The sequence below is a fragment of the Ornithodoros turicata genome, chromosome 10 (assembly GCF_037126465.1).
Source record: "Ornithodoros turicata isolate Travis chromosome 10, ASM3712646v1, whole genome shotgun sequence".
NCBI lineage: Eukaryota > Metazoa > Arthropoda > Arachnida > Ixodida > Argasidae > Ornithodoros > Ornithodoros turicata.
In genome coordinates, this window is record NC_088210.1 from 32906842 (window position 1) to 32918913 (window position 12072).

General features: G+C 43.0%; 1 protein-coding gene across 4 annotated transcripts in view; it reads right to left on the reverse strand.

The window, feature by feature from the left end:
• Positions 1-2446: 2446 nt before the first annotated feature.
• The window catches only part of LOC135369966 (protein O-mannosyl-transferase TMTC2-like), a 236376-nt gene continuing 226750 nt past the window's right edge, over positions 2447-12072 (reverse strand). For all 4 annotated transcript variants that reach the window (XM_064603584.1, XM_064603581.1, XM_064603583.1 and 1 more), the window contains 7 exons: positions 11702-11824; positions 11502-11580; positions 10728-10849; positions 9277-9358; positions 8766-8880; positions 8207-8270; positions 2447-7143 (listed from right to left, as the gene is read on the reverse strand). In XM_064603584.1, the coding sequence (XP_064459654.1) occupies positions 6952-7143; positions 8207-8270; positions 8766-8880; positions 9277-9358; positions 10728-10849; positions 11502-11580; positions 11702-11824 (777 nt within the window). In that variant the 3' untranslated portion in view covers positions 2447-6951. The remainder of the gene's footprint in view (positions 7144-8206; positions 8271-8765; positions 8881-9276; positions 9359-10727; positions 10850-11501; positions 11581-11701; positions 11825-12072) is intronic.

Consider the following 12072-nt stretch of genomic DNA (forward strand, 5'->3'; position numbering starts at 1 on the left):
TGCTTGCCATTGGCGCATAATCAATAATAAAACAACTTAGCGAATAATAAAACTGGTTGGAATTTAGAAAACTTATTTTACGATTAAAGCACGTAAAAAATCAGTTCTTATAATAATTGAACATGGGAGATGGGAGCAGACGACACGCAAAGAAAGTGAAACCGGAACTACTTTCTCCGACACGGCAGCGTATCTACGTCAATCTGGTTTCCAGCTCTTCAGCGTTGCGCTGCCTGCATTAACTGACATGATGGGGAGGAAAGGGAATTAGCGTGTGTCCAGGGACGACTTTAGTGGGAACTGTGCCGACATTCGTTTGGAAAGTCTGCAAGAAAACCCAGGGAAACCCTTGGACACCACAATCGGTGAAAGATGAAAGTCACAGAAAAGGTTAGCCAGCTGTAGGATTCGAACCCACATCTTCTGGATTGCCGGTTCAGGGCTCAGTTCTCTCATGTACCACAATCGGTGTTGGTATTCGAGCCCACCACCTCTGCTTACCTTTGTAAGATCTCACAAATCACTGTCGTTGGTCCTTCCAATTCGTAATCTTTAAAATGTTTCTGCGGAACAAACTATAATATTGCACTAACGTGCGTGCTGCAAATGAACTGCCATCCTCTCATGTGTCTCAATAAAAAAATACTCCAGACTGCATACATAAATAACAAACAAATGTGGGCGAGAAAAAAAAAACTTTTCATTTTACAATAAATTTATCCTATATGCATATCACAAAAAAATCACATGGTGATCTTTTCTTCCTCCATGAGGTTGACCACAGGACACCAGCGACAGAGTCATGCTAAAACTAAAATGTGCTAGCTGAGACAGAATCCAACTGCCAGCTGAGCTCTGTAGTTTGAACTCGGGGACTGCCAGGCGGTCCTTCAGTGAACAAGTGCCAATGCAGTTAACTGTGAAGTTGGAATAAGACGCATGTAAAAAAAAAACAACAAAAAAACTATACGAATATTTGAGCAAGGATGCCGGTCAATATGGCGGTGCAAAGGCCGCCATTTTGGAGCCTCTTAAATCAGACAGCAGAAGGGAATGAACTCTATGGGAAGCACCGGGATTTCAAAATGATAGAGACAAAGTGAACATGAAATTAGTACAAAAGGGCCGGCTAAATGATTGGTGGGGTAAAAATACAGGTCATTATTCCAATCACCAGTTTATTATTATTATTCACAACCCTCTGCTCAAAAGTTGAACCTAAACCATACTTTCTAGAATGGCTTCCGCTTCTTCGTGGAATCCTGTAAGAGAATGAGTGGGGATTGACGTCACTCCGTGACGTAGCGGAACCCGACGGGAATGCGCCGTCGCGCAGCTGGTACGTCACAGCCTCCAAGGTCAAGCCGCTCCACAGATGTCCGATCTTTCAGGGGATTTCAAGGGATTTTCGTGTGTGTGTATGTTTGACATTGTTCAGCACTCTATTTGGGCCTCCGCAGCTGGGGCAGCCTCAGCGGCAAAAACATCATGGCGACGTGTTTTTGTGCGCGCCAATCAGAGGGCAGTGCGCAGTCGGCTGGTTTGGCAGACGATTGTTTGCGAGCTCGTCTGCTCCGCAGTCTCCACACGACAGCCGCTCCTTTGTCAATGGCGTGTCATCATTGATTGGTTGCTGGTAAATTACTGTGTTACTGTTTAACATTTTCGCGTTTTTCCAGAGAAGGAATTGCGCCAAACTCCCAACATCTGACGTGCGCTTTTGCAGTGCATTTCATCACATTGCACAAAAACTATGCCATTAATCCGCATGCATGGGGTTTTCGGCACCATGATCAGTGATCAACGAAGAATAAAATGACACCATATAGTTTCGGAATCTCTTTTAAAGGGGCGATCACGTATAGATCTGGTGATTTCGAAACTGAACTGAAATTATATTCGCAGGTGTATATTGGTAACGCAAAGGTTGAAAATTTCATTCAGAATAGCGAAGTAGTTCCAGATAAATTTGCAAAGACAACCCTCGATCTATGAACGAAAAAAAAAAAAAAAAAAAAAACGTTCATAAATGGAGATTTGGAATAAGGAAGGGGCAATGGCTTGTCCCGAAAAGAGAGCGCCGTTCACAAAACGTGGGAATTCGTAAATAGAGAGTTCTTAAAAGCTTGACTGTGCAGCGCGCCCAAGAGAATTCGAAGCATATTGTTCTGTTTCTCTACGTTTTCTCAACATTCACATGATTATTCCATGTTGCCAGCACAGCTCACAAGAAACTCGTTGCTCTTACTACTTTAATTCCTTGATCTAATAACCGTGGCCTTTTGGGGGCAACGCTTGAAGAACAAAATGGTGTGGCATTCTAAGTAGGTCACAGTGTACGAGACAGTCCCAGATTTTAGGGATTTACAGCTCACCATGAGAAGATATGCCGACGCAGATTCCAGGTGCTATGACGTGATATATAAACAGGAAGCAGACATAATAGAGCAAGAATTTATTTGTAAATATCTTAATTTATTGTACACTCTTCCTTGGAAAACCTATAGTTATCGCATCTCCATTCGCACTCGACCACTGAGACAAGATGAAAGTAAGGTATGCACATGAAAAAGGTGATGGTTTAGAAGGGAAAGATTGTTGACAGGCCATGTCTGCTGCTCTTCACCATTCCAGTTCAGGAATATCTTACCACTATCACACTGTACATTATCACCCTATTTTATTTTCTTGTAATTTCACATCAACGATCTTCTTGTATACCGCAGCTAGACGATGGTGTCTTCAGAAAATTTCAGAATACTGTCAGCCAGCAAGATATAATAGTCGGATGATAGTCAGATTTATAGTTCGCATACTGGAGCTTCTTTTCATCTTTTTTTTTTTTGTAGGCAGTATTTAGAATAAGAGATAATAACACTTCTTGTTCTTCAGTCCTGCCTCAAAGCGTCCGGGGGGGGGGGGGAAGCAGAAAAGATAACATCCACACACTTGACGAAACAACGCTATGTCTGCTAACATAGTCTTTTTTTTTTCATCGTCTGCAAGCTTATATACCCATTTTTTTTAGAGACACGCCATACCGTAATATACAACACATGTATTCTGATTCATCCTCTAATAACTTATGCCTATACATGTTGTAACTATCATACAGTTTTACATGCCAAGAGCTGGAAGCAAATCTTAGCTACAACAATTTCTTTAAAAAATATCCTATGTGTGCCCATTCACCATGTCTTAGCACACACAAGGAAACAGACTACAAAACAAAAAGAAGCAGATGCGTGCAGTAAAAAACTAGAATTCAGTCGTTGCGTATCACAAAGCAAAGCTCCATCCAGTTTGAAGCTGTGTCAAAGAAAAAAAAACAAAAAAAGTAGGTGGTGACAGTCTCGAAACAGTCACAAGTACAATAATTATGAAAGTAGTATTTGAATTTGTGGTTGATTATTTTAAACGCAATCATGTTACAGTCACACCTGGCACCCATAACTGACAGTGACTATGTCAGTGCAATTACGATGTGACCTCTGTGTGAGGTTTCTGCCTTTGCTTGCCAATCTTATGGTGTGGGTACAGTTAAAAAAATATTGAGACATTACTATTTCTTTTCCCATTACTCGAGACCGCCACTAAAGATGTCTGCACTGCCATTCAAATTTGATTATTTTTCTGTACACACACACAGCATACCATAGCAGTATAGATTGTAACAATCCATGGGTATCTTAAGGGTGTTGGAAGCAGCCTGGTTGCACTCGAAAAGCCAGCAGGTTCAAGTATGTGTCTGAAAGCTTTTTTTTTTTTAAAAAAAAGCCATACTGTCCTTACAAGAAAAACAATACAGGTATCACAAAAACTTAAAAACTTAATAAAGCTTCCATATTATTAATGAACCTATTTTGTTCACATTTTCTTGCTATGTACAAATATTCACAGCTGAAGCTTTGGATTAGAAAACATCAGATTCAATGTGGGATGTCGAAAGATTAGGTGAATGTGGCTTAGAAGTAGCATGACATAACATATTTCAACATTACATAACTGCAGTCATGAAAGGTGGCATACAATGTGAGAGAATCACAACTCCACATGAGTCAGAGCAAGTTGTATGATTCGATTTTTTGTTTTGGTTATCTGGTGCAACCAACCGTAGAGCTTGCTGACAGGTTGGCCTTGTAGTTCTTCACTATTTCACAACAGTACCTTCAGTAATATCTTTTTCTTGCTTACCACTGATCAGGTAAGGTGCATTTCGCATCAGAGCTGTGGCCTAGGAATGCATCAACAGCACACGTTTTACACAACATCGCCCATAATCTCGATGCCCATAACCTCGTGATTAATTCTGGATTGTGATTGGTCTAGAATATGTTATCATGTGTGGAACGTGGTTTCCACGGCAAGCCCTATCGCCATCACCACCACCACGTGGTTTCCTAACTAAGGCTGCAGCAGTTCAAATCTGCTACGAATCCGTTTATAACGATATTGATAGGAATGCGAGATCCGGTCGTTATATCAGAGTTCGTAAAATCGCCAGTCGAAATTACGTAATGGAGGTGCCACAGTGCATGCAGAATGTAACTGAGCATGCACGTTTGTTGAAACAACAGTTCAAATTGTAATCGCTATATGCGACTAAGAGCTTTCACGACAATCGTTAGTCGACCCCGTTTATTACGATCGTCGATATAAAGATAACTCCGATATTACGATGCTGGCTCCAGTCAGTTCACCAATTGAAAAACACGTAAACAAGACATCGATATAACGATCGTCGTGAAAGCGTTGCTCGCATATAGCGATCAGAATTCTCCCGGTGACCGATAAAACGCGTGAAAATCGAGAAGCAAGATTTCATTTCTGTTCACTTAAAACAAAGGTGGCATTTTCAAGAGCCTTAGCCTCCGTGAGCATTAAAGTGAGAACGCGGCGAGTTTACCCGCGCAGAACTGACGGGGATTAGGTGCGCGCGTTGCAAGGCGAGCAACCTAGAAAGGGCTCGCGAGAAGTAGAGGAGGTTGCTCCCTTTCCACATCGTTCTCTCGCCCTCAAGTTTTCTTCTGGTTTGCTGCGTGCTACGATGACGTCTACGGTTCCGGGATGCGTTTTGATTAGGAAAGGCGAAGGCGATTGGCTCGACTGAGTTGAAGTTGCACGTGCTCGACGGACTTTGTACCAGTGCAAAACCTCGTTGCGAAGTACCGTGCCTTCCAAAACGGGAGTTGGCAGTTGACTACGGCACTGGATGACGAGAAGTCGATGAAGTCGTCGATCTCAAAAGGTGCGGAGCCTCAAGTGGTCCCTGGAAGAGCTTTCGGCACAAAGCTGCATGAATTTAGAGCTAGATAAAATGCTTTCTTGCATGTTCTGCGGCGTTCTACTTGTACGGTTCTACTTTGTTGACGTGATCCCGACCTGCGATATCGCGAAAGCTCGTATATAACGTAACTCCGGTATAACCATCGGATTTCGCGTTCCCATCAATATCGTTATAAACGAGCTCAACTATATCAAAGTCCTGGTTATGGGTATCTTAAGAAGAGAGTTGATGGGATTCAGTTATGTGATAGTTATTGTTGTATGTTGCCGATCGTGATAAATATGCTTGGCTATAATTGCATTGGCTGTCAACATATAACTAGGGTTCCGGATTTTCGGAGTTTATTTCTGGGCGTTACCGGAGGATGTGTTTCGGAGTTTTTTATTTTATTTTAAGAAACCGGAGATTTTCGGACTTTATGATTTACAGCTCAGCTAATATCCGAAAATCAGGGTACGCCTCGACGTAGTCGCAGGGCAGCTTTCGCTTGCGTCCCATCTTGTTGTCAGCACTGTAACCTGTCGCCCTTTCAAACACACCACTTCGTATCACCTCGGTTCGATGCTTATTTTAGTGCTTAGGTCACGTGTAGGATAAGGAAATTGGGAAACAAACTGGTGAAAAACCCGGGCGGTGAACTCTCGAGATATGACCGCCGAAGAAAAACGCTAGGTCACGAAAATCATTATTATGTTGCCGCGGGGCCGGTATCCGTGGTCTAAAGAAACCCAGGACGCAAAAGGAGTCCGAGAACGATAACCCGGTTTTCAGGGAAAACATCTGCCTGCCGAGTTCCAGCCTACTGGAACCTTCAAAAGCGGAGTTTTTCGGATTAATCCGAATTGCTTAAAATTTTACCGGAGCACGTTTTTCGGATATTTTTCGGATAAATCCCAAAAGCCGGAACCCTACATATAACACTTCGGCTGTGCTGCATTAACGGGTATGTCGGTCATTTTAATCAAGTGCTGCTATGGTTACCACCTCATGTCGCTGTCGTTTCTATCCACGAGGGCTGAGTATTCACCAACTTCCATAACTTACATGTGAGACTTGTAACCCAGGTGACATTGATCAGTTGAGTTCACGAACAATATAGTCAACATGTTGATGAAATCTGCCTGTCATGCACGTCATTATATTACTTTTTAGAAGTTGACACGAAGAGAGCATAGAAGAGACTCTAAGGAAACAGGAGCATCTATCGCTAAAAATCCTGCGTTTGCCCGAAAAATATGTTCAACCAGCTGTTGCGCGCATGATCATAGTCATTGCTAATAAAAATTAAGTTAAATTAAATTATTACAAATTCGACACACGGCTTTCTTTTGAACTACAAGGTCACACGGGTGAAGTTACTTTCGGACCCGTGCTGAAAGCACACCGCTGAACACCTGCAGATCTTGCACTTTGACTAGATGTTACGCTTATAGTAGAAAATGACGCGGGTCGTCGACCTCTGATGCGTCATTTTGGCTCGTCACGTGTTGTGCCACAAACACTGACTAGGATTTCCACCTCGGACTTGTAGTCAGTTCTTGCCCTAACCAGAAAACACCGCTGTGAGATGACTTCTGTTGATGCGCGTGCACCGCCGCCATTTTTAAGTGAGTAAGAGGACCTCTAGTGAGTGGCCCTAGAAGTTAGGCGACGGCAATTCATCGCTACCGGTGGCTCACGACAGTGGAGGAACGTAGACCTCTCTGCACTAGCAGGTTTCTGAGCTTCTGAAGGTTATTCTGGGTGATGGGGTCGTCCGGTTTCAGTCGTAGCGCCTCTAGATAGCTGGATTCCGCTTCCAAAAGCTTGCCGTTGACATGAAGCATTGCGCCGAGGTTCATATGGCTGGTTACTTCCTGCAAAATCAATTCAGTTTGTCATAGTTAGGGTTCTGTGTTCTTGGCAGTGTCCGAAAAATCCCGAAAAAAAACAACCGCGGAATACTTTTTTGGAAATTCGTCACGTTCCGACAAACTCCGAATTACAGTCGCCGACCGATTTTTCGGACCCCGATTTTTCGAACGTGCTCGATTTTTCGGACGTGCTCGATTTTTCGGACTCGTTCGCGGAACGGCCGCGGGTCCCATAGAGTCGATGTGTTGAGAACGTCCAAAATTTCGGACGCCGTGCAGCCCCGTCGCTCGATATTTCGGACTCTGTTTGCCCAACCAGCGAATTTAATCTCTTGGGGTGACGGAAAATATTGGTATCATCCGAAATTCGTATTGTAAGCAATCAGCCAAGTAAAATATTTAGGCTGAAATATAGACAATGGTTGTTCGTTTTCCATTCCTCTGAGTAGAAGAGGTCTGTCGTAACGCTTTTGCGTCTTCGTTTTTAGCCAACGGCTTGATCCAAAAGGCCAACCACGTGCTGTCCGCCCGTGAGTCGCGCGACAGCGCTGTAAAGCGATCTTCACCTAAAGAACGCGTGCGTTAGGTGAAGCCGACTTGCGGACTTGATGACGGCGGTGCTTGCCAGTGTACAGCAACTTGCAACTTGCAAGTTGTGACGACCCTGCATGCTTAGATCAGTAATCGTCTTTTTGGGTTGGAAAGCGATTATAGCTGCCGCTTTTTGTTATGTATTTTTGGCACAAATGATTTAAAATGCCAGAAATATGCAAATTTTACAAAACATATAAATGCCAAAAAACACCCGCCTAATCTTCCCAGGAATAAATGCCGAAAGCTCGTAACCCTAGTCAGAGTCAAACCGCGGTCAAGGGTGAACAGCATCCTCAATTTGCCACACACAGGACTCAGTCAACACCTACTACAAGGGTTCCTACTTCCCCCTCCACCGCTATGTAAAATAAACAAGCCACAGCGTCTACTACGGTGCTGCCTACTGCTTGCTAAACAAAATGAGTGCACCAGAAAAGTGGAAGAGATGCATTAAAAACATGTTCAAGCTTACTTGAGGTCTCAGCTTCACTGCTGCCTGGTAGAAAGCTTCAGCTTCAGCATTTCTCCCAGCTTGCCTGAAAGTTATGTAAATCGTTATATACGTAGTGTTACGATATAGTTATTACATACAAGGCATTCTGCGAGAAAGCGTTATTTATTCTAAAAAACAGGCTACACGACAAAGAAAAATTGAAACCTCCTGAGTGGCACCCATAAAAGCTTTCGCCACAAACTATGGTAGTTTGTATTTGTGTCATACCTCAATCAATATTCAATCAAACTTGAAAGTTAGCCAAGCAAAAACAAAATTTTTCTTCAGGAATTTCGAAGCCAGCGGCCACAACACATTGTTCCAATCAAAATCGCAGATTATTTCATAACAATTCCACAAAAATTTGACAATAGAAACTCTGTCGGTCACTGAAATTTGTGCTTGTATAACTGTTACAGCGTGAAAGTATAATAAAAAGCTATTTTTAAAAAGTTTCCATTGGCTAAATTTGACTATCATTAAGTAAGGGCTTTCGTGCAAATTTCTTGGAATGTGCATAAACCTGTGTCAAGCTCACCTCAAAGTGTTTGCAGTATTGAAGATGATCTCATACTCATCGGGAGAGAGCTCCGCGGCACGCAGGTAATTTTCTGCAGCTTCCATGTGTCTGTCCGACTCAGACAGGAATTGTCCTGCACAACAAAATGATGAAACATTGTTAACAACTTCAACAAAGCTGAGTAATACTTGTTCAATATGGCCAGCATGGGACATCCTAAGAAATACGTAGAAGACCATGTCAGTTGCACACAATGCATCTGCATCAGCACAGCACAGCATCAGCACACAATGCATCAGCACATTTGAACTCAATAATGCTGTTGCCCGCTTCAGTTCATTTTTTGTTCACACCACAACACTGAGGTGGCAAAATGTGACAATGAATGTGAAATTTGGTGGGGTGCACCACCTCATTTAATCCCCCTGAACATAATGCCACTTTGCCCTGAGGAGCATATCGGAACATCAGCATACAAGCTTCTCATTAAGGTAACATAATCAGAACATATATATCTATGTACACTCACCGTAATGTTGGTAAACGCTGGAATCATTCGGCGCAATTCCCTTGGCCCTCAAGAACCACTGTTCTGCCTCTGTTGGACGATTCTGCAACACGTAATGTGTCTCAGTATGAGAAACTAAAACAATTATTTATTTCATTGTAGCATCACTGTCAGAAAACGTGTGAACAGGTAAGACAAGTGAAAGGTGCTGCAGATCAATAGCACAACCAATGAAAAAAATGGCTAGGAAGCAAGCGAGCTGGTGAAGATGATGCATAATGCAAAACCCCGAGACTAGGGAACACGAAGGGACAGACACAACATGAACTGTTTGAACTGAACAACATGACAACATGAACAACAAACTGAACATGAACTGAACACAGACACACACGTGTTTGAGACTTTGTGTTGTGTCTGTCCCTTCGTGTTCCCTGGTCTCGGGGTTTTTACATTATGTAGCATAACCAAGCCAGCAGCTAGTCAATGAGCAGTCATGCTGCAGGTTAGTCAAACGTCAACATTTATACAGTCGACCCCCGTTTATCCGGACGGTGCCGTTCCCTGCAAAATCGTCCGGATACCGGGGCATCCGGATAAATGAAACGACCGAATAGAGACCTCCTACAGAGCAAGGTTTAATTAAAACACAGAAATCTCGTCAATGACAGCTGTTACATAGTAGTGTAGGCACTCGATTCCTGCAAACTTTTGCTAATTGCATAGAGTTGAGCCACGCTGTTGCGCTGCTCGAAGAATGTCAGTGCGGTCGCAAAGTGTCAATGTCCGAGCCTTGTTTCTCACTGGCGTCATCGGCACCGTCTTGCTGCACATGATCGGAGACAACAGCAGCAATCACACCGTCGTCCGCCATAGCTGCACACGCGTCATCATCCTTATCAACGTCAACGTAGTCAGAAACCGCAGCATCATCTACAGCAGTCGCAGTGAGTCTCTGCATCAGGAATCGCAGCTCAACGGGCCGTAAGCAGCAGGCCCTCGGGTTGGAGTTTTCCCCTCTAGAACCGGACAGTTCCTCCAGATATTTCCAAATGACTCGATTGGTCAACGTGACGCACACAAATAGAAAAGGGGGTCATCGTGCACGGTTGTCTCCCCTACGGAGGAATGTAGGTCCCTGACGTGTGACGGGAATAACCCCAAAACAGTGAAAAGGGTGACGAAGTGGGGTCAGCGTCTCCTCTTACTCACGGTAGTCCGGATAACTGAAGCTGGATTACAAGAATTTTCGACTTTCGTTCCCTGGAATTCTTGTCCGAGTCCGGAAGCTGAAGTCCGGATAAACGAGAACAAAATACATGGAGGAAAATCTGTTCCCGTGCCTTTTGTCCGGATACCGCGGGATCCGGATAAATGAAGTCCGGATAAACGGGGGTCGACTGTACTACATCGCGTTTATGTGTTGAATTAACGTTCTGACATTGACACATCCAGAAAGGAGAGACACTTACCCATTTGGAAAGCAGTTTGGCATATGTCAGATGAGCTGGAATGTGGTCGTGCTTTGCTCGCAACGCTTCTTTGTACCAGCGCTCAGCTTCCACGTACTCTCCCAGCTTGAAATAGGCTTCTCCTGCAGACAATCATAACAGCTTCATTAATAATCTTATCTTATATATATATGTATGTATATTAATCTTATCTTATGTTATATATATATATATAAGGGGAAAAGAAATTAGCAGGAGTTCTCCATATACCGTCATCGTGGCATCACACCTCCTCATCCTCATTATAGCTGGAGTGGCGAGTTAAGTGTGAACGCGCGGAGCAATGTTTATGTAAGTTTTTTTCTGGGAAACAAATTGCACAGATCGAAACCTTTCGCGCTATTCGGTATAATGACACGCACACTTTCATCAGATGTCTTAATCTGAAATTTTTTTGGATGGCCCTCTGTACTCCTTTAAGGCTGTGCTAAGACGCACAGTTTTGAAATTACGTTGCGATTTCTATTCAACGATAACTGCACGGTGAACCACGTACACACCAGAAAAATCACCGAAAAACGCAGATTTCATGAAAATAAACAAACACTGAAAAACATACTCCGAATCCGCCGTAACATAAAAACCGAAAGCACGGAACCCTAACTGTAACACATGCTGCGATAACGGCACTGGCACGAATGCATAAACCTCACCTGGTGGCACAGAAATTTGTTGACACAAGTACATATCCTGGGTATAATGATTTTGTCACAAATTTTTATTTAGTATACTCACCCATCATGTTGTAGAGAGACTGTGGTTGATAGTGATCTGGCATCTTTGCAACTGCTTCTTGGTAAACTGTGATGGCCTCCTGGAAAAAGGACACAAGATTAACCATTGTGAAATAGTATTTTTACATGCCACGAATCAAATGTACACATTCGTGTAAATGGAACTTGACGTCAATTTAAGGTAGTCAGCAATTGGCCAACCTTGTATTTTCCTTCGTCGGCATACAGCCTACCAAGGTTGAAAAGGGCCGAGATCTTTGTGCTCTCGTGCATCTTTGGATCCTTGAGACCTGCACTGTCCAGTTGTGCACAATGCCTGTAGACCTTTGGAAAATTAAAAGGAATTAATTATTTAGTTATCATCTAATTATCCTATTAATTGCTGGTTGGTAAAGAATTTATAACTGCATTAATATAATTATAATTTTTTTGCTTATTAGAAGAGCAATCAACTGCTGATTTATCTACATGTAACTAAGGGCAAAAAGTGGGGTCAGAGCGCATGATATTACAAATTAAATCACAGAATTCGCAAAAGGTATAGAGAGCGTACACTTGACCATACTAATCAG